Below are 27,270 nucleotides of genomic sequence, written 5' to 3' on the forward strand. Positions count from 1 at the left end.
CGCCTCAGCCTCCCAAGTAGTTAGGACTACAGGCGCCTGCTTCCATGCCCTGCTAATTTTTGTATTTTTAGTAGAGACGGGGTTTCACCATGTTGGCCAGGCTGGTCATGAACTCCTGACTTCAGGTGATCCGCCTGCCTCGGCCTCCCAAAGTGCTGGGATTACAGGCGTGAGCCACTGCACCTGGCCAGTACCTTTATACCCTTCTGGAAAGAGAACATGTTCCTTCTCCTGTTGACACTGAATTATGTCAACAGTTCTCCCCCAAGTAATGCATGGGTTTAAATCACACGGGTGATTTCAACTTGCTGCCCCCACTATTTCATTTGACAAAGGACACAGTCCTGCCTACCTGAGAGGCAGTGTCTCTACGTAAACAGTTTTAACACACAGGAAACACCATTAAAGGGTTAGTGACTAACCCATATTTCCTGTTTTTTTGGTTTGTTTGTTTTCCCCACACATCCCCACTGGCCTGAATGAGACCTCAAGGTGTCTCATTCTTACTTTACCTTACAATCACTCTGATGGTCAAGAAGCTTGAGCACATGGGAATTCTTAAATCAAGGCACATGATTGTTACAAAGAATAGACGCTGAGGTGGGCGGATCACCTGAGGTCAGGAGTTCGAGACCAGCCTGGCCAGTATGGTGAAACCCCGTCTCTTCTAAAAATACAAAAATTAGACGGGTGTGGTGGCAAGTGCCTGTAATCCCAGCTACTCAGGAGGCTGAGGCGGGAGAATCGCTTGAACCTGGGAGGCAGAGGTTGCAACGAGCGGAGATCATGCCACAGCACTTCAGCCTGGGTGACAGAGTAAGACTCCATCTCAAAACAAAAACAAACCAAAAAAACAAGTTAATTAGAATGCATGGCCAACGTTGTGTTCCCCAGCTCTGTTGGTTTTCACATTTTTTTTCCACAAATGAAATAAAAATGAAAGCAAAGCTTAAAGCTAAAAAGCGTACCCATTTAGACAATCTGTAAATATATACTTTGTTGAAATAACACTGTGAGAGTTTGTGTACATTTCTTTGGTTGTTTTCGTCATCTGAATCCATGGCTGACTGGCTCCCACTCTGCTATTTTAAAAATAAAATGTCCTTTCTTCTGTCGTTTCTGTGGTTTTGTCACCAACCCATATTTGCTGGAATAAGGTAGTAAAAAACATACACTAAAGTCTGAAGTCCCCATCAGCTCTGCTAACTTATTACTAGTTTTCACACACACTGAGTTTAATGAATCTGTGTTTTGGAACAAAGCAGTTACCTTAGGAACTTGAGAGATGTTTCCGGCCGGGCGCGGTGGCTCACGCCTATAATCCCAGCACTTTGGGAGGCCAAGGAGGGTGGATCACAAGGTCAGGAGACCGAGACCATCTTGGCCAACATGGTGAAAGCTCGTCTCTACTAAAAATACGAAAATTAGCTGAGCGTGGTGGCACACACTTGTAATCCCAGCTACTTGGGAGGCTGAGGCAGGGGAATTGCTTGAACCCAGGAGGCGGAGGTTGCAGTGAGCCTAGATTGTGCCACTGCACTCCAGCCTGGCGACAGAGTGAGACTCTGGCTCAGGAAAAAAAAAAAAAAACCTAGAGAGATGTTTCCTTGCAAAACCACCCCATTCTAAAAAGCAGGTGGGTTACATCTGCTTCCCTGTAAAGAGAACTCTTTCTAGTGTTAGCTGCTCTGTTCATAGATAAAAAATGCTGGGCACCTAAAATGTTAGTTTACATTTATTAATAGCATCTACATAAAATCTTAGCTATTTCACACAACACTACCCAGTATCATATTTGAAATAATTTGAGCAAATAGTAAAAAGACATATCCCAAAGACAACAACACTGGCAGACTAAAGAAAAGCAGAAACCATGAACTAAGAAGGTAAAATGCTTTTGAACCTCTAAGCAACTCCTGCTATTACGGAAACATCCGTTTTCGTCCATTGGGTTTTATCGGTTTTTATCATTGGCTTTGTGTTTTGCCTAAATTAGCAAATATAGCAAGTCTGTTTATGCCTCAGTTAACCTGTAGACTTAACCTCACTAAAAATAATAACACATTAGGAAAAACTATCAGAAAAAACAATAACCACACCTCCGCCCCAACACAAAGGCACACATAAAGAGGGACTGGACACATCCATACCACAGACTTGATTTGGTTTACAAACTTGATTTTGTAACCCAAATCCTTTTTGTTTTTGAGACACAGTCTCACTCTGTCGCCCTGGCTGGAGTACCCTGGTGTAATCTCAGCTCACTGCAACCTCCGCCTTCCGGGTTCAAGCAATTCTCCTGCCTCAGCCTCCCAAGTGGCTGGGACTACAGGCACATTCCACCACGGCCGGCTAATTTTGTATTTTTAGTAGAGACGAGGTTTCACCATGTTGGTCAGGCTGGTCTTGAACTCCTGACCGCAGGTGATCCACCCACCTTGGCCTCCCAAAGTGCTGGGATTACAGGCATGAGCCACCAAGCCCGGCTGCAACCCAGATCTTGATTTTTGATCTTGATTTGACCCACAGATTTGGGAATGAGAAGTGATTACAGAGTTGGAGCCTTGGAGGGAGAGAGGGTTTCTCATGTGAGCAGGGCATGGAGAAACAGTAGTCAAAATCCTGATTTTGACCAAGATTTTTTCCAAATCTTGATTTTTGACCTTGATTTGTAAACCAAATCAGTTTTGTTTTGTTTCCTGCTTTTTTGTTTTTTGTTGTTTGAGACGGAGTCTCGCTCTGTCGCTCAGGCTGGAGTGCAGTGACATAATCTCGGCTCACTACAACCTCTACCTCCTGGGTTCAAGCGATTCTCCTGCTTCAGCCTTCCAAGTAGCTGGGACAACAGGTGCCCGCCACCATGCCCAGCTAATTTTTGTATTTTAGGAGAGACAGAGTTTCACCATGTTGGCCAGGCTGGTCTCGAACTGCTGACCTCAAGCAATCCACCTGCCTCAGCCTCCCAAAGTGCTAGGATTATAGGCGTGAGTCACCATGCCCAGCCACATCAGTTTCATATAGCAAATTGCGAAAGCTGGTCACTGGATCATCTGAGTTTGAATTATTTTGAATACTGATGACCCAACGTGCAGATCCAGGAGACAGAGCCAGGACCCAAGATTTTCAGTCCTCCAAAGGAGCCCAGGATTGTCAAGAATTTGGGCAAGTTTCCTCTGGTTAAAAAACAAAACACATGTTTCAGCATTCAAAGTGAAGCAGAGGAAAAGCACTTATTATTCAATTACTTTAGGCAATTGAGTCAAGCCAGAGATAGACACGATCCAAAAACTCTTGGGAAAGATGTTCCATCTTCTATATGGAATGCTGGACCTATCCCAAAGTTCTCCAGGGATACCCTGAAGAGTTGTAGCACATTCAAGAAAGTACACACGTTTCTTCAATAAACAGACCCAGAGATAGCTGTCCACCTGGAGCAGATTCTCGTCAGCCCATGAGCAGCTCTTACTCACACAGATACTGAGCCAATCAGAAGTGATAAAATCCTTCCAATACTTCTAATCACCCAGGAATGAATTAGTCAATGGGGAACTTTTCCTGTCCTCATCTGCCTGCCCCAGGGCTCATGGTTCATCTTGTCCATGAGTTTCTACATGCAACTATGAGCTAAAATAAAAACAAACCGGCCCAGGCATGGTGGCTTACACCTGTGAGCACTTTGGGATGCCGAGGCAGGCAGATGACTTGAGGTCAAGAGTTCGAGACCAGCCTGGCCAGCATGGAGAAACTTCATCTCTACTGAAAATACAAAAATTAGTCAGGTGTGGTGGCGCACGCCTGTAGTCCCCGCTACTTGGGAGGCTGAGGCAGGAGAATTGCTTGAACCCAGGAGGTGGAGGTTGCAGTGAGTTGAGATCGTACCACTGCACTCCAGCCTGGGCGACAGAGTGAGACTCTGTCTCAAAAACAAAACCAAAAACAAGCAAACAAAAAACCCATATACACAGATGAAAAAGGAGAAGTCCTAATCACTCATAGTAAATCAATAGATTACCGTCCACGTTAGAAGCTCTGTATCTCAGGACCAAACAACCACAAGCCACATATGGAGAGAGCGTTTAGTAGTTCACACATTGTGATTTAGGAAGCAACCACTTCTCTGATTCTAAAATAATTCACTCTAGGGAGAGTGGCTGCCCTGAAACATTGCCTTCCCACCATATTTAGTTCAAGAAGTCACTCAGGGATGAGGAAAATGAAGGATATGTACATGACTGAAGGATTAAGTGGCAGAAACAGCATTTTATTTTTATTTTTATTTTTGAGACAGACTCTCGCTCTGTTGGCCAGGCTGGAGTGCAGTGGCACAATCTTGGCTCACTGCAACCTCCACCTCTTGGGTTCACCATGTTGGTCAGGCTGGTCTCGAATTCCTGACCTCAAACGATTCACCTGCCTCGGCCTCCCAAAGTGCTGGGATTACCGGCATGAGCCACTGCACTCAGCCACTAGCTTCTAATAATGATAATTCTACTCTCTACTTCTATGAGCTTAACTTTTTTGTACCTCCCACTTACGAGTGAAAACATGGGGTATTTATCTTTCCATGCCTGACTTTCTTCCCTGAAGATATTGTCTTCCAAGTTCATCTGCGTTGTCACAAATGGCAGATTTCATTTTTTATGGCTGAATAGTATTCCATGATGGATAGATACCACATTTTCTTTATCTAGTCATGTGTTAATGAACATCTTAGCTATTATGAAGAGTGTTGCAATAAACTTGGGGGTGCAGATATCTCTTGCATAGACAGACTTTCTTTTAAAAATGTATACAGTGGTAAGATTATGGAATCATATGGCAATTCTAGTTTGAGTTTTTTGAGAAAGTGCCATACAGTTTTCCATCCTGGCTGTATTCATTTACATTCCCACCAACAGTACATGAGTTTCCGTTTGTGCCAATCCTCACCAGCGTTTTTCACTTTTTGTCTCTTTGATAATGGTGAATCTAACTGGGGTGAGTTGGCCATGAATCTGTGTTTTCTGGGGGAGATTTGTATTCAGATCCTTTGATTTTTTTTTTGAGACAGAGTCTCACTCTGTCGCCCAGGCCTGGCACCATCTCGGCTCACTGCAACCTCCACCTCCCGGGTTCAAGTGATTCTCCTGCCTCAGCCTCTCAAGTAGCTGTGATTACAGGCACCCACCACCACACCCAGCTAAGGGTTTTGCCATGTTGGCCAGGCTGGTCTGGAACTCCTGACCTCAGGTGAGCCACCTGCCTCAGCCTCCCAAAGTGCTGGGATTGCAGGTGTGAGCCACCGCACCCTGCCCTTTTGGTAATTTTTAAATTGGATTACTGTTGTTTACTCTTGAGTTGTTTGAGATCCTTGTAATTTTCGAGATTCATCCCCTGTCAGATGAGCTATTATTATCCCCAAATATTTGTAAATATTTTCTCCTATTCTACAGCTTGTCTCTCCACTCGGTTGATTGTTTCCTTTGCTGAGCAGAAGCTTTTCTGGTTTAATATAGACCCGTTTATCTATTTTTGGCTGTGGTACCTGTGCTTTCAAGTTGTTGCCCACAAAATCGTGGCCTAGCCCAAGGTCCTGAAGCATTTCCTCTTCTTTTAGCTTTAGTCATCTCATCGTTTGGGGTCTTACGTTTCCGTCTTTAATTCATGCGGAGTTTGTTTTTGTATATGGTAAGGGATGGGGGCTAGTTGTGTTCTTCTGAGAACAGTATCCATTTTTTGTAGCACCATTTATTCAATAGAGGGTTCTTTCCCCTGTGTACTTCCCTGCTGCTTTTGTCAAAAGTCAGTTGGGTGTAAACCCATGGTTTTTTTTTTCCTGGGATGTCTATTCTGTTCTGTGTCTTCCTACATTAAAAATCACATTATAGGCCGGGCACAGAGGCTCATGCCTGTAATCCCAGCACTTTGGGAAGCCAAGGTGAGTGGATCACCTGAGGCCAGGAGTTCGAGACCAGCCTGATCAACATGGTGAAAACCCATCTCTATTAAAAAATACAAAAAATTAGCCAGACGTGGTGGCCCGCGCCTGTAATCCCAGCTACTCAGGAGGCTGAGGCAGGAGAATCACTTGAACCCGGGAGGCAGAGGTTTCAGTGAGCTGAGATCACACCACTGCACCCCAGACTGGGTGACAGAGCGAGACTCTGTCTCAAAAAAAAAAAAATCAAATTCTATTTGTGAGAAGGGAATCGTGGTGTATCGGCTCTGACACCTACCTTATACCTTTCCATCTGGATGTTCTTTTTGCTCTTGGCTTCACTGTGGGTGTCTGATAAATTGTACACACAAAATTAAGTTTACAAACTGTCTGAAACTTTGGTGTTTCTTCCCCTGAGGAATTCCCCTGAGGAATACCAACTCTTCATGTGCAGAGAAGTGGAAATATAGAAATTCAATTATCCGTCTTCTCTCAGCCGATGAACAGCTAGAGGCTGGAAACGCAGGTTCAATTGAAAGTTAGAAGCTGCTGCCCTGGAAATGTACACACTATCGCTGAGCGAGGACCTTTTCATGCACTGTGTGGGCACGTGCACACACACCCACCCACACACACAGGGGTACGCGCACGCACACACACACACAATTGATTTCCTCTCTAAAGTGGCAAGAAGAAGCTGCCTGGCTGCAAGCCTCGCTGGCATGGGTCATGCCATCTACAAAACTGTTCCCTTGCTCCCCACTTTTGCTCGAAAACCTTTCACAGACTGCAGATTCAAGGGAAAGCCACGCCAGCCACCGGGCTATCTGCTGGGAGACCCTGAGGTGGGCTCTTCTCTTTGCCGTCAGCAGGAAGAGGGTCTTCTCCCTCCCACCTGTGTCATCCTGGGGGAAGAGCTGTCTCTGGAATGGAAACACCGGGTAGAAGGGTGCAGAGGAGAGATTGCGTCGCCACTTTAGTGCTTGACGAATTCCTTTTTCCCCGACCCACACAGCCCTCTGATATCATGGTCCATTTTCCTGGCATCCTTCCTCAGCTGCAAATCCATCCTAGACCATAGCAGGGGAGGCTATTTTTACCTGGGTCAGGTCCTATCTTCTCCTTTGTTCCTGTTTCTGAAGGTCAGGAATGCCTTACCCTCGGGAGCCAGGCTCTCAGACAAAGGCTCTCCAACCCTGAAGCTCTTTCTGTCTCCCAGAACCGTGGGGCATCGGTGCTGGGGTCACTGCAAGCAGGTATAAAATTTTCCCTCAGTAGTGCGTCACTGCAGGCAAGCGAAGACTTCTACCAGGCATCGTGGAACAGCTCCTGCTCACCGGTGTTAGGGGCCACAGGGAGCGGAGACAAAAATCAGGGCATGAAAGGCCTGAATTGTGTATTTGCTGGGAAACTGGGTGGTCCCTGTTCTTACCATGCCATGGATTCCTGGTGCAAGCCCTATGCCCCTGTCCAACAGCCCCAGCTCCCTCCCTCCCTTAAAGAGAGTATTCAGGATGCCCAGCTAGGGAGGAACTACCTCCTTTCCCAAGAATTTGGGCTCCTTCGGCCTTCTGTGCTGTGCCCTGACCTGTTCGTGCCTCCACCAGACATCAGCCCTAAACACAGCTCACACTTCAGGAAAAATGTGTGTGCACCCACGTGCCACCATGCCTGTCTCTCCATTCCCCAGGACTAAGCCCCAAAGAGTAAGAGAAACGTGGGGTGGAGGGCTTTCTGTGATGCAAGGGCAGAAACCTGGATTCTTACACTAAGGCGTCTGTGTGCATCGCCCCTTTATCACGGGACTGTGAGTCTCACACCAAGACGTCTGCCTCACCCCTTCATCACAGAACCCAGTCTCCCCCTTCCCCTTATAGAAGCTGTGACTCTGGGCAAGGGTGTGTACTTTTTTCCTGCCTGGGCCCATCCTGCTTGGTATCAGCAATGAGTTAGTTGCAACTTGAAACCCCCTTCCCTGTACAAGAGACACGGAGAGAGAGAGGGAAAGAGAGAAGGGGCAGCTTCTCTCCATGAGCACCTTCATTCTTTGATGAGAATATCGCAGCTCACCCATACCGGGGTGCAGGGTGAGAGGGAGGGAAAGAGGAAAGGAAGGGGACTCCCAAAGAAGGGGTGAGATGCCAGACCTGGACGAGAGAGATATCCACCGCTGCGCTGGAGAGAGGGGGCCTGGAGAGAGGGGGCCGGGAAAAGCAGAGAGGTGGGAGAGGTGATGGAAAGGCGCGCAGTCGGGGACGCCTGCTCTCCCCCGACCCTCCCCATCTGCAAAGGGAGGCCCCCCGCCCAGTGCCGCAGCCCCTCCCCACGCGCTCGCCCCCGCGCCTCCCTCCCGCGCCCCCGCGCCCCCCGCCGCCAGTGGACGGCTGCGCGCTGCTGCCCGCGGGGCTGGCGTTTCCACCTGTCACCGCGCCGCCTCCGCCCCAAGTTTTCGGGGGACTTGCCCGGCGCGCCGCCTTCCTCCAGCTCTCCCCCATGGCCGCCGCCCCCTCCTCCCGGCCGCCCCCAGGGCCCCCCGTGCCCCCAGCCCAGCCCAGCGGCCGCCGGGCCCGGTGAGCGCCAGCAGCTGGGGGGACCCGGGCGGTGGGAGCCCCGCGCGCAGCCGCCTGCACCCGAGCGCGCCGGCCTCCGAGCAGCCACCACTGCCACCACCGCCGCCGCCGAGCAGCCACCCAGGCAGCGTCCGTCCCGAGCACGGAGCATTGCGGATGCGGCGCGGGGCCGGCGCGGGGCTCCGGGCGCGCTCGGGGGTCGTGAGCGCCGCGCCCCGCGCCCCCACGCGCCCCCCGCCCTCCCGCACGCCCCGCTGGGGCCATGCAGTCTCTCATCTCGCCGGTGACCAAGGCGATCCTGGTGGCCCTCTTCATCTTCGCCATCCTCCTCATCCTCTATGTGATCCTCTGGTACATCTGCCGCGATGTGGACTGTGACCACGGCATCTGAGCGCCGCGGACCCCCGGGGTCGCCAGGCGGGGGGCGCCCCCAGCGCCAGGGCCATGGGGACTGAGCCGTCCCGCGGTGCCCCCCAGCTGGGCGCCCGCGCCCCCTACTCCGGGCCCCACCGCCCGCCCTGCACCTCCACCGCCTCCTGGCCTTGACCTTCAGGGACGCACCGGGGAGAGCGGGTGAGTGCGCTCGTGCGGGCGCTTTGGGGGGCCACGGTTGGGGAGCCCCAACTTCGGGGAGGACGCGGAATCCGGACGCGGGACTGAACCCGAGGATTCACGGAGCCCAGGGCTCCCCCATGGGGCACGGGAAGGGGCAGATGCGCGTGCAGAGAGGTGGGCGCAGGTCCCCCCTGTACCCCCTCCAGGTCCGTCCCACCCACCCCCTGGGCGCCTTGGGTCCAAGGCGCATAGGCGCTCCCGCCTGTGGCCGCCACCGGTGCAGCAGAACGCGGGCTCTCGGGTGGGTCCAATGCGCTATGGCACACCGGGCGCTATCGGGTCCCTAGCCCTCTGCTCCGGCGGTGGGGACCCCGCACTCAAGTCCCCTATAACCTCCATGGACAAACACGGTGAGCGCGAGGCTAGGAACAGAGTGAGCGTTATCCACGGCCAAGGGACACCTCTAGGGAGCAATGGGAAACAAAATTTCAACCAGGTCGGAAGGCGGTTTGCCTTTCTCACACTGCCAAGCGCCCCCAGGGAAGCCGAAGCCTTGGGGGTGGGGGGAGTAGGTGTCCTCCAAAGTCCTCTGGCCCCTGCTCCAGAGGGGAGAGGGACAGATGTGACAAGGATGAGGCTTTGCCCTACACCAAGTGTGCCGGGCAAGTTTGGGAAGGTGAAGCAATCTGTGACTTAAATAAATATCTTCTTAGCCAGAAAAATGCCTGCCTTTGAATATTTCTCTGGGAAAAAAAAAAAAAAACTGTGAGGAAAAACACCCAGTTTAAATAGACTGCCAATTTATGCGTGGGCATGGCTTCCTTTGGTAATCAGGGCAGACAGAAGCTGTTTGGGGGCTCACTTCGGATCAGACGGAGCTCGGCTTGGTGTTATGTATGTTCGTTCCTCTCTGATTAACAGTTTCCAGCCACTTAAGGGTTAAGGAAACTAAAAATCCTAGGACTTTTTTTTTTCTGGTCCCAGGATAATCTATAGATTGCTTGTCCCGGGAATCTTTGGAAATCCAGTGGGACTGCAAATGTCTGATTTGGGATGGTTAGGGTGTGCGTGTGAGTGTGACTGTGACTGTGTGTGTGTTTTCCGTAGTTAATACTGTAGTTGACACAGTGAGTGGTACTGCAGCACCTAACTCATGTCCACAGATGCCAGTGCCTGCAAAGGGTTGGGGAGGGAGCGGGGGGGCGTTAGGGGGAAGAGACACCACTTTCAGGATAACAGATATGATTTGAGAAAATGAAAACATTTGCAAAGTCCCCCCACATTCTCCATTAAAATACATTCTCCTGGGACTCTGTGGCTGGGTGCGTGTATTACATCTCCCAAGATGCCAAGTTTGTCTCTGGAATTTGTTGCTTCTCCTCAGCCTGGCCCCCCAACTCCCAGCTCACATACCCAAATGTACGACTTTTACATCTCAGTCCAAAAAGACTCTCTGACACCAGAACGGACCAGTATTTTTGAAGTACTGCGTGTGCTCCAGGTATTAAATTAACTGAAAAGAAACAGGGTAGAAGCTTGATTATGAAAATCCAAAATAGGACGCTTTGCAAATTATTCCCGGCACAGAGGAAAAGGCTACTGGAGCTTCACGCAAGCACATCCCACCCAGGGGATCCAAAATTATGCCAAGCACAAACCCAACGGGCTAGTCGAATAGAAAAAGAAGATTTAATCCAAGAAGCCTGTTTCTCAGGTGAGGGTTTGGGAAGAAACAGAGTTGTGGAGTCAGTCACTAGCGGGGCTTGTCTGGGAACGATATGAAAATACAGTTGCAGCTGAAACTAGATGTGAGCCACTAACGAAGCTCACCCTAACCATGAGAGCTGAAGTCCTGTTCACATCTGATGATTCCTTAGAGCTTGTACATTCTCAGCCTCTCTCAGATTATTTTTCTTATATAAAATTTCCATATTCCAATCGAGCACTGTTTATTCAATTTCCCAGACAATGCCTTCTCATAAATTAGAAACTAGCTGTCTACATATTGATTCTATGAACGATTGCATTAAAATTCCTACTTAATAGTCACTACCATGTCTGCTGAAAGGCTCATCACCAAATGAGAACAAAACGCAGGGATTCAGAATTCAAATGGTAGGGCGCTCACGAAGTCACAAAGTGAACAGCTAATTAACGCTCTTGGAAAAGAACGCTCATCCCCATCACAGATAGTCTCCTTCCCCCAGATAGACAAGGCTAGAACCAGAAAGAAACCTTTAGACAAAACGAAATCACAGTAACTCATGTCTGCGTAGCCTCCTGTGTGATCTACAAAAGACCTTCCCGTGCGGTCTTCCTCCAGATCTACGCCACTGTCCTGGGAAGATGCCAGGTTGGTGCTAACATCCCTGTTTCAGGTCCACAGACCAAGGCAGGTAGAAGTGCTTCTTGCCCAAGGTCACGCAGTGAGTCAGTGCAGAGTTGTCACTGGAAGTGACACAGACTCCCACTTGGAGCTTTTGGCTACAGATTGGGGGGCATTTCTTTCTACAAGTGTGACTCTTCTCTGTGGTCCTGTTTTATGTCCATCAGTGCACACTGACATCCATCAGTTCTCCAAGGGAGTGCTTAGATCATGGTGACCATTTGGGTATTTCTTTTCTTTCTTTTTTTCTTTTCTTTTCTTTTTTTTTTTTTTTTTTTTTTTTTTCTGAGATGGAGTCTTGCTCCGTCACCCAGGCTGGAGTGCAGTGGCGCAGTCTCGGCTCACTACAACCTCTGCCTCCCAGGTTCAAGAGATTCTCCTGCCTCAGCCTCCTGAGTAGCTGGGATTACCGGCACGTGCCACCATGCCTGGCTAATTTTTGCATTTTTAGTAGAGATGGGGTTTCACCCATGTTGGCCAGGCTGGTCTCAAACTCCTAACCTCGTGATCCTCCAACCTCAGCCTCCCAAAGTGCTGGGATGACAGGTGTGGGCCACTGCTCCTGGCCCGTTTGGGTATTTCACACCTAAAGAAGATATGAGTATTAAAACAGCAGCATGATCCCTCAGGATGCTTTCCTGGAACCTAGAAAGATAAGCCCTGACTGCAAAAAAGGACAATCTCAGTGAAGCTGGGAAGAGCATGATGAGACAGAAACCTCTGTGCTATTATCTTAATTTTCTATGGACAATCCACACGTGCAAGGGTGGTTATGATTACTGTCAAAAGACCTACAGTTTCCTATAAATAACAATTACACCTAAGAGTTGCTGAGTGTTTTACTAAACACCAGATCTGGAGTGAAAAGAATATTATATACATTGTATTTTACCCTCCTGACAGCAACATGAATATAATTAGTATCCCAATTACACAGAATAGAAAAATAAGGCTGGAAAAAAACAGGTTATGTAACTTCCCCAAGAATAAAAGAAAAAACTCAATCATCAGTAACCAAGCTTTTACCAACGGACCTGTGGCACACATGTGTGTTTATGGGGTGTGTGTGTGTGTGTGTGTGTGTGTGTGTGTAAAATCTCACATCCATTGCAGTGATATTACACAAAAGTTTTAAATTATATTTCTACTTGCAACTCTCCTTTAGGGTTTAAAATTAATCATTCTCTTTAAAGTTTTTAAAAAATTGATTACAGAATAACTGCTAATTATCTGTTTCTAGACACTGCTCACACAGGTTTCCATTTTTAAAACTTTTTATGTATTTTTTTTTTAAGACAGAGTCTGGCTCTGTCACCCAGGCTGGAGTGCAATGGTGCGATCTTGGCTCTCTGCAACCTCCACCTTCTGGGCTCAAGCAATTCTCATGCCTCAGCCTCCCGAGTAGCTTGGACTACAGGCCTGAGCCACCATGCCCAGCTAATTTTTGGACTTTTTAGTAGAGACGGTATTTCATCATGTTGGCCAGGCTGGTTTCGAACTCCTGACCTCAAGTGATCCACCCACCTCGGCCTCCCAAAGTGCTGGGATTACAGGTGTGAGCCACCGCGTCCAGCCAATATATTTTATGTGTTCCAAACTGTAAAGATTTTTATGAGTCTTAAAAAAAAAAAAATGAACCTTAAAGCGAAGCTGCTGAAAAAGTGGCCCTAAATGCATTTTTCTTGGGATCCCATATAGTGTGAAGACCCTCCTAAAATCTCCCTTACATGGTTTTGGCAGCTTCCAAACTTAAGGGGAAGGTCCCCCAAGGGGTAGAGAGGGCCTCCTGGAAACCTCAGCTTCTGTGCAAGAAGAGTTGAGGGAAGAGGGTAAATTCGATCTGTAATGAAGCTTGAGATGTAGCAAGACAAAACATCTAGACACCATAATGAGGGACATTTGGTGGCAGTGATGAGAGGGGGACGTGGTCAAGTAGATGAGAGAGAATTTTCTCAAGCTGATCATTAAGGACAGGGTGGGCACAGCGGCTCACGACTGTAATCCCAGCCCTTTGGGAGGCCGAGGTGGAAGGATCGATTGAGTCCAGGAGTTTGATACCAGCCTGGGCAACATAGTGAGACTCTATCTCCATAAGAAAAAAAAAAAGCAGGGAGAGGGAGCGGACACAGTGGCTCACGCCTATAATCCCAGCGCTTTGGGAGGCCGAGGCGAGCAGATCACCTGAGGTTAGGAGTTCCAGACCAGCCTGGCCAATGTGGTGAAACCCCGTCTCTACCGAAATACAAAAATCAGCCGGGCATGGTGGCACACATCTGTAATCCCAGCTACTCAGGAAGCTGAGGCAGAAAAATCGCTTGAACCCTGGAGGTGGGGGTTGCAGTGAGCCGAGATCGCGCCACCGCACCCAGCCTGGGCGACGGAGTGAGACGCCATCTCAAAAAAGAAAGAAAAGAACAGGCTGCCTCAGAAGTGGTCAGAGGTGTTTGTTTGCCTTGTTGTGTGTACTTCCCCAAGGGAAGTGTAGCGGGGAGGAGAGACGAATACGCAAGTGTTTGGGTCATAGGACTTCACACTGGATAAGAATATTTACATACCTTCCAAATTTATATCACTGAAAAAAAAAAAGATTCTTTAGCAGAAGTAAACATTTTGGAATTCAAGATAAGTGACCCGTGGGAAAAAGAACTGAGTTGAAAATCTCGCTGTTGTTTTCAAAGCTGTTCTCAGTTAATGTTGTTTTCAAAGCCTGAGGTTGTGGCTTAGGTTATTGAGACGCTTCTTAACCATTCTTCTCCTCCTTCACCCTAAAATTAAGATCCTTTCATATCTCCTCTTCTCAGGCTGTGTTCCACAGATGTTCATATTGGAACTTGCCTGCATTGCAGATGTCTGTAAAAAAAAAAGCGGGGGGAGCGGAGAGGCAGGCTGAAAGATAGTAGAGAATTCCAAGGTGCCGACAGAGAAGGAAAGACCAGCCTGGGTCTTACATATTAGCTCTGTGATACTCCAAGCTCCACAGTGTTAAGCTAAATCCCACTTAGAAAGTGAAGTGGGAAATAGATGTGGATTTGGAGCTAGGAGGGGCAGTGCCGCGGCCTGACTCAGAGAGCTGGGTCCTTTCAGGATGTAAGAGACACGAAACGGAGGACTCCTAAGAGGAAGAGGAGGCTGCGTTCACTTTCACGCACTTCCCAAGGCAGCATGTCAGGCCGGGAAGCTGTACAGTGGGAAGAAGAATCTGTAACAGCGCCTCAAAGCAGGAAAACAACACCGTACCATAAGCCAAACCCCTGCTGTGCTTTCTGAGTAATGCCATTTCTAAAAAGATCATGTTTCCATGAGTTATTTTTTCCCCTCCGCCGATTTGGTCTAGCAACATGTAAAGTGTAAATTCAAGGGAAACATGAGTGAAATAGCAAGGGTGACTTTGGAGGTACCTACAGTAGATGCAGTGCTGTGATGGGGCGTGCTGACCTAGAGGGGGATATTCCCCCATCAGAGAAAGGTCCCAGGGCCCTGCTGCTGTCTCACAAACCTGAGCGCTTCCTTTCCGAAACTATCCCCAGAGGCAGGATCTTTCAAGAAATGTCGTCCTTGGTCCTTGTCTTGCATCCTTAGCTGGGGAGCCTTCCAGGCAGAGGCTAGGATTTTTGGAAATACCTAAGCCTCCTTCGGCGCCAAGTCTGGGGGATAACTTTAGAAGCCAATTTAATCAATATGGCTTTTAGCTCAAAATAGCGCCAGTGTAAGGTAAGGTCTAGACAGGCGCTTGGAGGCAATTCTGAAACAGTTCCAAAAATAGTTTGAAACAAACTGGGCCCTTTGAATGAGTAGCCGGCCTTCTGGAGGAAAGGGATCAACCTCACTCGTGTGCAAAACCTCAGGTGCAATTTGTGTTGTAAACTCTCCTCGGTCACCTCCTAACTAGGATTTTTCGGCTGTGGCAACAAGATGTATGCATTTATTGAACACCTACTGTGTGTTTATGACAATTTTACGCTTTTATTACGAAACCTTGGGATAGGCTGTTATGTTTTCCTCCGGGGAAGGTGAAGACTGTCTATAATTATGCACTCAAAAAGCTGTCCATGCCCGGGCGCGGTGTCTCACGCCTGCAATCCCAGCACTTCGGGAGGCCCAGGCTGGAGGATCACTTGAGGTCAGGAGTTCAAGACCAGCCTGGCCAACATGGCGAAACCCCATCTCTACCAAGAATACAAAAATTAGCCAGGTGTGGTAGTGCACACCTGTAATCCAAGCTACTTGGGAGGCTGAGGCGGGAGAATCGCTTGAACCCGGGAGGCAGAGGTTGCAATGAGCCAAGACTGTGCCACTGCACTCCAGCCTGGGCAACAGAGTGGGACCCTGTCTCAAAATAAATAAATAGTAGATAAATAACTGTCCACTAGGGATCTCAAGGCCAGGTTGCCAGTGGTCAGTGGTGGCTATTTTTCATGTCATTGTACTATCTCCTACCATCTGACCAGACTCATCCTTCCATTCCATCTGCCTACCCCCTGTCTCTGAGTCATCAGATGACTAAGCATACCTATGGGTTGGTACTGTTGGCGTGAATGCGGTGATTCAGGTCGTAAGTGGGCCCACCACACAGAAGGCTCCCGAAAAGATCCTCGGGGAAAATGGACAGACATCATTAGTGAAAGAGAAAAGCAAAGTATCCCCAAAGCCTACCCATTAATGGTGGTCTGAACACAAGGCATTGCTGCATTACTCTTCATGGCTCCCTAATTCCCATGTGTGTGAAGTGTGACTGTAATTACGATGAAAGCTAAATGAATTAAATATGATTTTCTTTTTTTTTTTTTTTTGGAGATGGAGTCTCACTCTGTTGCCCAGGCTGGATGTGGCATGATCTCGGCTCACTGTAACCTCTACCTCCCGGGTTCAAGCGATGCTCCTGCCTCAGCCTCCTGAGTAGCTGGAACTATAGGCACCCACCACCACACCCAGCTACTTTTTTTATTTTTAGTAGAGATGGGGTTTCACTATTTTGGCCAAGCTGGTCTCGAAATCCTGACCTCAGGTGATCCACCTGCCTTGGCCTCCCAAAGTGCTGGGATTACAGGCATGAGCCACTGCTCCCAGCCAATTTTCTTTAGTATCTCATCTTTTAGCATGACACCAATGGACAAGTCTAATGGGAATTACAATAACATGGAAATTGGATCTTTCCTACCGTCAGCAAAAATGTCAAGACCACAAAAGACAAAACAAACAAACAAAAAAACTAAGCGAATAAAATAGTAGAGGCAAACAGAAATATGAGAACAAAGGCATCTAAAAAAGATGCTTAAGAAAAAAACTTTGGGGAGGCCGAGGCAGGCGGGATCACTTGAGTTTCAGGAGTTCAAGGCCAGCCTGGCCAACATGGTGAAACCCTGTCTCTACTAAAAAAAAAAAAAACAACAACAAAACAAAAATTAGCTGGATGTGGTGGCAGGAAACTGTAATCGCAGCTACTCAGGAGACTAAGGCAGGAGAATCACTTGAACCCAGGAGGTGGAGGTTGCAGTGAGCTGAGATCTGGTTCAAGCGATTCTCCTGCCTCAGCCTCTTGAGTAGCTGGGACTACAGGTGATTCTCTCACCTCAGCCTCCTGAGGAGCTGGGACTACAGGCATGTAGCACCATACCAGACTAATTTTTGTATTTTTTTGTAGACATGGGGTTTTGCCATGTTGCCCAGGCTGTTCTCAAACTCCTGGGCTCAACTGATCCTGCTTCAGCCTCCCAAAGTGCTGAGATTACACATGTGAGCCACCCTAACCACTGCAAACATCATTTCTTTTTCTTTTTTAATTTTTAACTTTTTTTTGGTTTTTGTTTTTGAGACAGGGTCTCACTCTGTTGCCCAGGCTGGAGTGCAATGGCACAATCTCGGCTCACTGCAACCTCTGCCTCCCGGGTTCAAGTGATTCTCCTGCCTCAGCCTCCCGAGTAGCCAGGATTACAGGCATGTGCCACTGCACCTGGCTTAATTTTGTATTTTTAATAGAGACGGGGTTTTGCCATGTTGGCCAGGCTGGTCTCGAACTCCTGACCTTAGGTGATCATCTCGCCTAGGCCTTCCAAAGTGCTGGGATTACAGGACTGAGCCATCCTGCCCAGTGCAAACATCATTTCAATATCTCCTTGCATCCTGCAAGGGTTCTCCATCTGGGGACAGATGGTGGGGCAGTAAACCTTCAGAAGTGCGGAGAGACAACGAGTGCTTTCCTCAGGGGCAGGGGAGATGAATTCAACCAAGAACACGACTCTTGAAGAGGAAGACAACTGCAATGTTGGAAGCACCAACCACAAGTGGCTATTGAGTATGGTTTCATTCAAGGCTTGAATATTTATTTTTATTGAGCTATATTGATTTAAACGTAAACAGCCACATGTGGCTGGTGGCTATTCTATTGGATAGCACAACAAGAATTGTAATACATGTGCTGTTTGATTCATTCATTGTATTAGTTTGCTAAGGCTGCCATAACAAAGGACCGCAAACTTGGAAGCTTAAACAAGGGACATTGATTCTCCCGGAGGCCTGGAGGCTGGAAGTCTGAGATCAGGGTATGGGCAAGGCTGGTTCCTCCTGAGGCCTCTCTCCTGGGCTTGTAGATGCCATCTTCTCCCTGTGTACTCACAGGGTCGTCCCTCTGTGTGTGTCTGTGTCCTCATCTCCTCTTCTTATGAAGTGTCTTAGTCCATCTCAGGCTGCTATCACAGAATACCATAGACTGGGTGGCTTATAAGCAACAGGCATTGATTCTCCCACAGTCCTGGAGGCTGGAAGTCCGAGATCCAGGTGTGGGCAGGGCTGGTTCCTCCTCAGGCCTCTCTCCTGGGCTTGTAGACACCGTCTTCTCCCTGTGTCCTCACAGGGTCAACCCTCTGTGTGTGTCTGTGTCCTCATCTCCTCTTCTTATAAGGGCACCAGTCCTGTTGGATCAGGCCCTACCCTAATGACATAATTTTCGCATAATTACCTCTTTGAAGGCCTTATCTTCAAACACTGTCACAAATGAGGGCTAAGGTTTCAACATAGGCATTTCGAAGAGACACAATTTAGCCTGAAACACTCATTTAACAAACCTTTCCTGGCTCTTATGTACCAGCAGTTATAATACTGGACAAACCTGGTCCCTGCTCTGAGTGTAAATTCCCAGCTGGGGAGATGGCAAGGTGATTTGATCATTGTGGTACATTTTGATCCAGGGTATAACAGAAGTCCGGGCCACATGCCATAAAACACCTGGCAGACAGATCTCAGAGTCTCTGTGCTACAGGAACATGGAGGAAGAACCCAGGTGGGCTTGGGAGGAGATGTTTAAGGCATCGTGATGCTTGGTGTAGCCCTGAAGGTCAAGATACAGTTATCCAGATAACGCTAAGGTGAAGATTCATTTCAGGTAGAGGAAGCCACAGCACGTGAGATCATGCATGCACACATACATATGTGCGTGCGCGTGCGCGCACACACACACACACACACATACTTCCATGCCCAAAGGCAGCAAATTCTGCAGCCCAATTTGTATTCCAGAGCCTGCTGTTGACCAGGTTGAGATATGTCCTGAGACCAAATCATGCCTCAGTGCCTTTTTTTTTTTTTTTTTTGGAGACGGATTCTCACTCCGTCGCCAGGCTGGAGTGCAGTGGTGCGATCTCAGCTCACTGCCACCTCCGCCTCCGGGGTTCAAACGATTCTCCTGCCTTAGTCTCCTGAGTAGCTGGGACTACAGGTGCACACTGCCACGCACGGCTAATTTTTGTATTTTTAGTAGAGATGAGGTTTCACCATGTTGGCCAGGATGGTCTTGATCTTTTGACCTCCTGATCCAACTGCCTCAGCCTCCCAAAGTGTTGGGATTACAGGCGTGAGCCACCACCACCCCTGGCCGGCTTAGTGCCTTTTTAAACGGGCTTCCCTCCCTCCCTCTGCAAATGCTCTATGTCTTTGAATCCCAACCTCAGTCTCTGTGTCTGGGGAACCCACCTTATGACAACACCTTATCCACACATAAGCTTTGGCAGGTAAGTAACATGATCATCACTCGACAGACATGCTGCCTTAGGCCCAAGTCACCTGGCCGAGGTCCACCACTCATTGAGCACCATGATTCTCCATGTTGGACCTCTGCCTCAAGGATTCATGAAGAAACAGAGAAAGTAAGGGGCTGATAAAGGTTCTTGTGTACTAAAATTGCACATCTGGAAACTGACTCTGAAAGCGGTGCCATACCTAGAACATAATTAGTGCAGGTCAAAAGCAAACCCATCATCCTGCGTGTTGTTCCCTCTGGCGCTTCTTCCTGCTCCCTGGAGCCATGTTGGCATTAAACAAGACAGCATGAGTGGATATGTTTACACCTCTTGCAGTATTTTGGGGTTTTCCTGGGGCCTCCCGGAATCTCTGTGTCTGAAAGCAAGCCAGGGATGCTTTTGTGAAGGTGGCAACCCCAACTCTAAGGCCAGCCGAAAGAGTACTCTCTGTGCCTCTCAAATTACTCCAGCTTCTTGGCCATCTGACTCAGCCCTGTTGGGCGTCAGTCTCATGGAAAGACACAGTAATGGGTGGAGACCTACCCATTCTTTTTGTTTGTTTGTTCTTTGTTTTGAGATGGAATCTAGCTCTGTTGCCCAGGCTGGAGTGCAGTGGCGTGATCTCAGCTCACTGCAACCTCCGCCTCCCGGGTTCAAGCAATTCTCCTGCCTCAGCCTGCTGAGTAGCTGGGACTACAGGCGCATGCCACCACGCCCAGCTAATTTTTGTATTTTTAGTAGAGACGGGGTTTCACATGTTGGCCAGGCTGGTCTCGAACTCCTGATCTCAAGTGATCCATCCGCCTCGGCCTCCCAAAGTGCTGGGATTACAGACGTGAGCCACCGCGGCCAGCCCCCACCCATTCTTAAAGATAAGATTTATAGAGTTACAGGTGGGGAAGAGACAGACAGGAATTAGATTCCTTGCAAAAGCTGAATTGGATGTGGCTGGTTCCTGGGGCTAGCAAGTGTGATCATCATTATAATTTGTGGAGATCAACCCATTATCTTACGAACAGCAGCGATTCAGGAGGTGGTAGATAGCGTTCCCAGCTGAATATCTGAGATACTCAAGTGAAGGAAAGCCCTTTTCAGTAGGCTTTGAATTCTTTGAGAAGGTATCAAGGAATTCCCTATACCCCCAAGCTTCGTCCCAAGTGCTCAGAATAAATATCTAGTCACTTCCAAGTTGCTCCAACTGATTTGCCTGGAGCAAGGACAGGTCCCTGGGGCACTGAATCTTCCTTGACCCAGATGTTTGGGTCATCCTAATTGGGAAGAGTCTTTATGCCACTGTGAAAGGTGGAGGGACTGGGGTTCAAAGGGGTGAGAGGTGGAATAGCAGCCTGCCCAGCCCGGTGTCCCTGGAGATCATGGGGCTTTTGGGGGCCTCAGGGGAACACAGCTGTGTGGCTACAGCCCCACCTAGTACTCCACTGAGGTACCCAGAGCCCTGTTTCTGTATTTTCCCTGGATGCCCCAGGTTTTCAGGGTCTGGAAGAACTCTACCCGTCAGAAATAAAATATAGGCTGGGCACGGTGTCTCACGCCTGTAATCCCAGCACTTTGGGAGGCCAAGGTGGGTGGATCACTTGAGGTCAGGAGTTCGAGACCAGCCTGGCCAACATGGTGAAACCCCCTACTCTACTTAAAATACAAAAATCAGCCAGGCGTGGTGGTGGGCGCCTGTAATCCCAGTTACTCAAGAGGCTGAGGCAGGAGAATTGCTTGAACCCAGGAGTCAGAGGTTGCAGTTAGCCAAGATGGCACCATTGCACTCCAGCCTGGGCGACAGAGTGAGACTCAGTCTGAAAAAACAAAAAAAAGAGAAATACAATATGATCCACAAAAGCTATTGAAAACTCTTTGTTAAACACATTAACAAAGGAGTAAAATGAAAATGGTGAAATCAATTTTAATAATATGTGTAATCACTATATTGAAACAGTCTCCTTTTAACGGGTATATATATTTATATTTACATAACTATATGAATTTATATTTCATGTATGTTTTTAAATTTATTAAATTTGTACAAATTTTATTAAAATATATGCAAATATGGTATTTAATAATAAATATGGTATTTAGTGACACTAAATAGTGTCATTTTAACATGTATGTATATTTCTATATTTACATAAATATATAAATTTACAGTTTATATTTTAAAATTAAATATATACAAATTTTATTAAAATATATTTTCATATATTTATTTAATCACTATATCAAATAGTCTCATTTCAACATGTATATACTTATATTTACATAAACAAATTTATAGCTTATGTATATTTTTCAGTTTATTAAATTTGTATAAATTTTATTACAATATATTTATATATAAGATATTTATTTTATCACTATATAAAATAGTCTCATTTCAAAATGTATATTTATATAAATATATAAATTTATATTTTATTTTTTAAATGTAAAATATGTACACATTTTATTAAGATATATTTCTGGCCAGGCATGGTGACTTATGCCTGTAATCCCAGCACTTTGGGAGGCCAAGGCGGGTAGATCACCTGAGGTCAGGAGTTCGAGGCCAGCCTGACCAACATGGAGAAACCCCATCTCTACTAAAAATACAATTAGCCGAGCGTGGTGGCACATGCTTGTAATCCCAGCTACTTGGGAGGCTGAGGCAGGAGAATCGCTTGAACCCGGGAGGCAGAGGTTGCAGTGAGCTGAGATCACGCCACTGCACTCCAGCCTGGGCAACAAGAGTGAAACTCAGTGTCCAAAAAAAAAAAAAAGATATATTTCTATATAAACATATATTTATAAATGTCATAAATGAATATATATATTTTATAAGTATATAAAATAATTGTATACATATACACAATTTATTTCAAATTTATATTTTAAAAATATATGTGTGAATGTATTTAGAATTGTATATATAGGTATAATTATTTAGAATTGTATATATATAGTTATTTAGAATATATAATTTTATATATATAGTTATTTAGAATAGATTTAGAATTGTATATATAGGTATTTAGAATAGATTTAGAGTTGTATCTATCGTTATTTAGAATTATTTAGAATAGATTTAGAGTTTATATGTAGTTATTTAGAATTATTTAGAATAGTATATGTAGTTATTTAGAATAGATTTAGAATAGTATATATAGCTATTTAGAATATATTAGAATTGTATATATAGTTATAAGTGAGGTAGCGCACATTCTTTTTTCACACCAAGTCTTCAAATCCAGTGTCTATTGTACATTTACAGCACATCTCAATTCAAATGAACTGACATCCTTTGGGTGTTTGTCCCTTCCAAATCTCCTGTTGAAATAGCATCCCCCGTGTTGGAGGTGAGGCCTGGTGGGAGGTGTTTCCGTCACAGGAACAGATTCCTCATGAATGACTTGGTGCCATCCTCATGGTAATGTGCGAGTTCTCACAGTATTAGTTCATGCAAGAGCTGATTGTTAAAAAGAGCCTGGCTCCTCCTCCTCTCTCTCTTGCTCCATCTTTCACCATGTGATGCTCTGGTTCCCCTTGCCTTCCTCCATGAGTAAAAGCTTTCTGAGGCCTCACCAGAAGCTGAGCAGATGCCAACACCATGCTTGCTTCTTATAGAGTTTGCAGAACGGTAAGCCTAATACACCCCTTTTCTTTAATAAGTCACCCAGCCTGGGGTATTCCTTTATAGCAATACAAAATGGACGAAGAGACCACATCCAAATGCCATTTGTGGCTGGTGCCCCCATTCTGGATAGCACAAGTCTCATTTTGTCTTCCAGCTAACCCTATGCTTTTCTTATGGAATTTCTCTCCCCTGGCCCTGAAGAAAGCATCTCTTCCCTCCCTGGCTCTTCTCTCATCTTCACTCTCAACCATCTGGTAGTTTTCTACATGCGATATTTAGCCAGAACTATCCCTGATGGAGGGGCCTCCCCACACACAGCCCAAGCAAATTCACACAGGACTAAAGTCTGTTTCTTTATTGGGTCATTGTCTTTCTGGGTAGACTGAGAGTCGGTGGGGATTCAGAATTTCTGTCAAGCTCCAGACAGGTCTTCTCAGGCTCCAGCACCCCAGATGCTTGTGTCTTGACTTCCATTTGGTTCTACCATATGCAGAATAAAGGCAATCTATAAATGGAAAAATGCAGCCAGGCACAGTGGCTTAGGCCTGTAATCCCAGCACTTTGGGAGGCCGAGGCAGGCAGATCATGAGGTCAGGAGATCGAGACCAGCCTGGCTAACACGGTGAAACCCCGTCTCTACTAAAAATACAAAAAATTAGCCAGGCGTGGTGGCGGGCACCTGTAGTCCCAGCTACTCGGGAGGCTGAGGCAGAAGAATCGCTTGAACCTGGGAGGCAGAGCTTGCAGTGAGCTGAGGTCGAGCTACTGCACTCCAGCCTGGGCGACAGAGCGAGACTCCATCTCAAAAAAAAAGGAAAAATGCTAGTTATGCAGGTACTTGTTAGGGTGTCCTGCCCACACCCCACCCCGCACCCTTTGTAATCTAAACTCTTCTGTTTACTGGACTTCACTACTTTCCTCCTGATGTCCTCTTTCTGTCCCAGGATCTCATCCAGAACCCACATTACATTGAGTCATGTCTCCTCTTGGCTGTGACAGTTTCTGAGACTTGCCTTGTTTTTCATGACCTTGAAGCAAGGTCTTGTACATGACTCTTGTATGGGTTTATTTATTAAAAAGATATTTATTTGGCTCACGGTTCTGCAGACTGTTCAAGAGTCAAATACAAGACCTTACTTCAAGGTCATCCAAAGCAAGGCCTGCAGACCATACAAGGGCCCCTTGCCACAAATGGCACTTGGATGTGGCTTGTGTATTAGCCCATTTTGTATTGCTATAGAGGAGTAACTGAGCTGAGTGATTTATAAAGAAAAGAGGTTTATTTGGCTCACGGTGCTGCAGACTATACGAGAAACACTGTCTTGAGGACAACGGGTCAGGTATTTTGTCAAGCTGTCCCTCCGTTGGGATTTGTCTGCAACTTTTCTCATGGTGAGACTAGGGTGGTTGGCTTTGGAGAGGATGACAGCAGCGATGAAGAGTCATTCTCATTACATCATATCAAGGTACATACTGTCAGGATGACCTACCATTGTTGACGTTGGCCTTGATCACGTCTGAGGTGGTGTTTGTCAGATTTCTCCACTGAAAAGTTATTGATCTCCTGACCATGCTCTTTGAAAGGAAGTCTCTACATGCAACCCACACTTAAAGGAGTGGGGAGTTATATTTCATCTTCTTGACGATAAAATATCTACATCAATTACTTGGATGGGACTCTTCTGCATAGGGGATTTGTATCTCCTCCTTCATTTGTGTTTTTATTCAATAATTGATTGCTTTGGGTTGCCATCTAATATTATTTTATTTTATTGCCCAAATTGTTTCAGCTTTGAGCACCAGGAGCTCTTTCATGTTGGCTTTTGCTTATCTTTCACACACCCCCATTTGTTTGTGTATTTGAGCATTTTCTTATTTTCTTGTAATACAAGATGGTCCAGGCATATCTGTATCACCCAAGCTCCGTTCTTAGAATTAACCGTTATTCCAGAGAGCCCTGGTTCTTTTTTTTGAACATGATACTAGGAACCAAAGTGCTGGGTGAAATGACTTCTCAGTAGCATTAAAGAGATGTACTGGCTGGATGCCGTGGCTCATGCCTGTCAGCACAGCACTTTGGGAGGCTGAGGTGGAAGGATTACTTGAGTGCAAGAGTTCAAGACCAGCCTGGGAAACTTAATGAGACAAAAAAAAAAAATTAAAAATTATCTGCTTGGTGGCACACACTTGTAGCGTTAACTACTCAGGAGACTGAGATAAAAGAATTGCTTAAGCCCAGGCGTTTAAGATGACAGTCAGCTATGGTTGCGCCAGTGTGCTCCAGCCTAAGCAACAGAGCCAGGCCCCATCTCTAAAAAAGATTAAAAAGTGCAAGGGTTTGAGATTACAGTCAGCTGTGATTCCACCTCTGCACTCCAGCTTGGGTAACAGAGCCAGACCCCGTCTCTAAAGAGAGCAGGAGGCGGCGGTGGGGGGTAACCCTTCATCAGATTACCATTGATGTTTTTTTTCTTATTTTTTTTTTTCCCTCTCTTTGCATCTGCTTAGGGCCCCTAAAGTGATGGAGTGGCTGTGGAGTCTTCAGTTTGCCTGCATGCCAGGTGCAAGCCAAGGAGTTGTGAGAGCATCCCCCTCATAAGCTACCAGTAGGCCAGGACTCCAGTGTGGAGGGATGGATCTGTGAAGGTGACAGCTTGGCCCTTCTCTGAAGAACGTCCACCAGCATGTCCGCCCAGCTGCACTGCAGGAGTGAAGGGTGAGATGACTGTCAATAAGGATAAAGGCCATCTTCCCCGCCCGTCACTCATTCTGCCAAGCCATCACTGGGCAACCAGGACTCATGGGCAGTGTCACCTCTGGGGCCATGCTGGCATCTGTAACCTCCATCCATCCTTGTGGTCCCATCCAGCCATCTCTGCCCCCTTGCCTGGCCCATTCTGTTGTGAAGTTTTCGTCCGCCTTGCTCTTGTGCAGAATCGGAATTCACAGGGGTTCCAATGCCCAAGGGAAGCCCGTTGGAACTGTTTACTCTTATTACTGGCTAGAGACGTCCACAGGACAAATCAGCTTCAGATTATACCATCGTTAGAGTAGGTGCAACTGGGGGGCTTGCCCTACTTAACTCTCCAATGCAATCCATGCTGCCAGCTTCATACAGACTCCATCCAGTGCAAATGGCTTCCTCCTGTGTGCAGAGCAAATGCTCCAGGGAAGAGATACAGAGGATTCCCCATCATCATTGTTGCCAAGTGACCCCAAATATTCCTATCCTGTCTGTTGTAAAAAGGAAAAATCATGTCTTGGAAGAACAGCATCGCCCTACAGATACAGACTAGGCACTTTGCACATGAAACAAGAGTCCCAGAAATTTCTAGAAGCAAATCTCGCATTCGTGACCGCCAGACCTACGGGATGTGTAAGGCACATTCTCAATCTCATCACTTGTGAGAGTTGCATTGCCTAGTCCAGCAGCCGTGAAGGACTCTCTGCTGTTTTTCCTCTGCTTCATTTGACACATGAGAGTGAAGAGATGAAGATGGAGGCGGGCCCTGCCCCGGGGACATGTATATCTCTCTGAATGTCCTTGACAGACAGCAGCAGCCCAGCAACGCCCAGCCCCCATCCTGTCTGTATGCACCCTGGTGAGCATTTTCTACAGTCTCCTAAACGCTCCCATTATTCTGTTTTGCAGGTGTGATGTGTGGCACCTCAGTGTTGTCATAGCTTCTGCCTCCTCTGTGTGGAGAGAGGGCATAAAGACAGAGCTGAGATATTATGGCTATTCCAGAAAATAAAATATTTTTTGAAACCACATGGCTCAGGTGCACCTCTTTGTGTCATTGTGAAAACAGAACCCTAGCCTGTATACCGTTAGCTTGGTAGCACTTGGATAACAGACAGAGTATTCACTGGCCCTGCAGAGGAGCATGGGTGGAAACGAATTTATCGGCTGATGTTGGCACAGTTTGCTGTAGGTGCATTACTATTATTATTATTATTAGACGGAGTCTCACTCTGTCGTCCAGGCTGGAGTACAGTGGCACGATCTCCGCTCACCACAACCTCCGCCTCCCGGGTTCAAGCAATTCTCCTGCCTCAGCCTCCCAAGTAGCTGGGATTACAGGCGCCCGCCACCACGCCTGGCTAATTTTTTGTATTTTTAGTAGAGATAGGGTTTCACCATGTTGGTCAGGCTGGTCTCGAACTCCTGACCTCAGCTGATCTGCCTGCCTCGGCCTCCCAAAGTG

At 47.2% G+C, this 27,270-nt stretch overlaps 1 protein-coding gene across 1 annotated transcript; it reads left to right on the forward strand.

The window, feature by feature from the left end:
• The first annotated feature begins 7,610 nt into the window (after positions 1-7,610).
• Positions 7,611-26,836, forward strand: LOC129395531 (serine/arginine repetitive matrix protein 1-like). Its single transcript, XM_063602036.1, has 2 exons — positions 7,611-9,060; positions 25,571-26,836. The coding sequence occupies exon 1, from the start codon at positions 8,151-8,153 to the stop codon at positions 8,772-8,774; it is 624 nt and encodes a 207-aa protein (XP_063458106.1). The 5' UTR covers positions 7,611-8,150; the 3' UTR covers positions 8,775-9,060; positions 25,571-26,836.
• The last annotated feature ends 434 nt before the right edge of the window (positions 26,837-27,270 follow it).

This window comes from Pan paniscus, chromosome Y (genome assembly GCF_029289425.2).
Source record: "Pan paniscus chromosome Y, NHGRI_mPanPan1-v2.0_pri, whole genome shotgun sequence".
Lineage (NCBI taxonomy): Eukaryota > Metazoa > Chordata > Mammalia > Primates > Hominidae > Pan > Pan paniscus.

Excerpts from the sequence above, each read along its gene's own strand:
- LOC129395531 (XM_063602036.1), top strand. The coding sequence starts at position 8,151 with ATGGAAAGGCGCGCAGTCGGGGACGCCTGCTCTCCCCCGACCCTCCCC.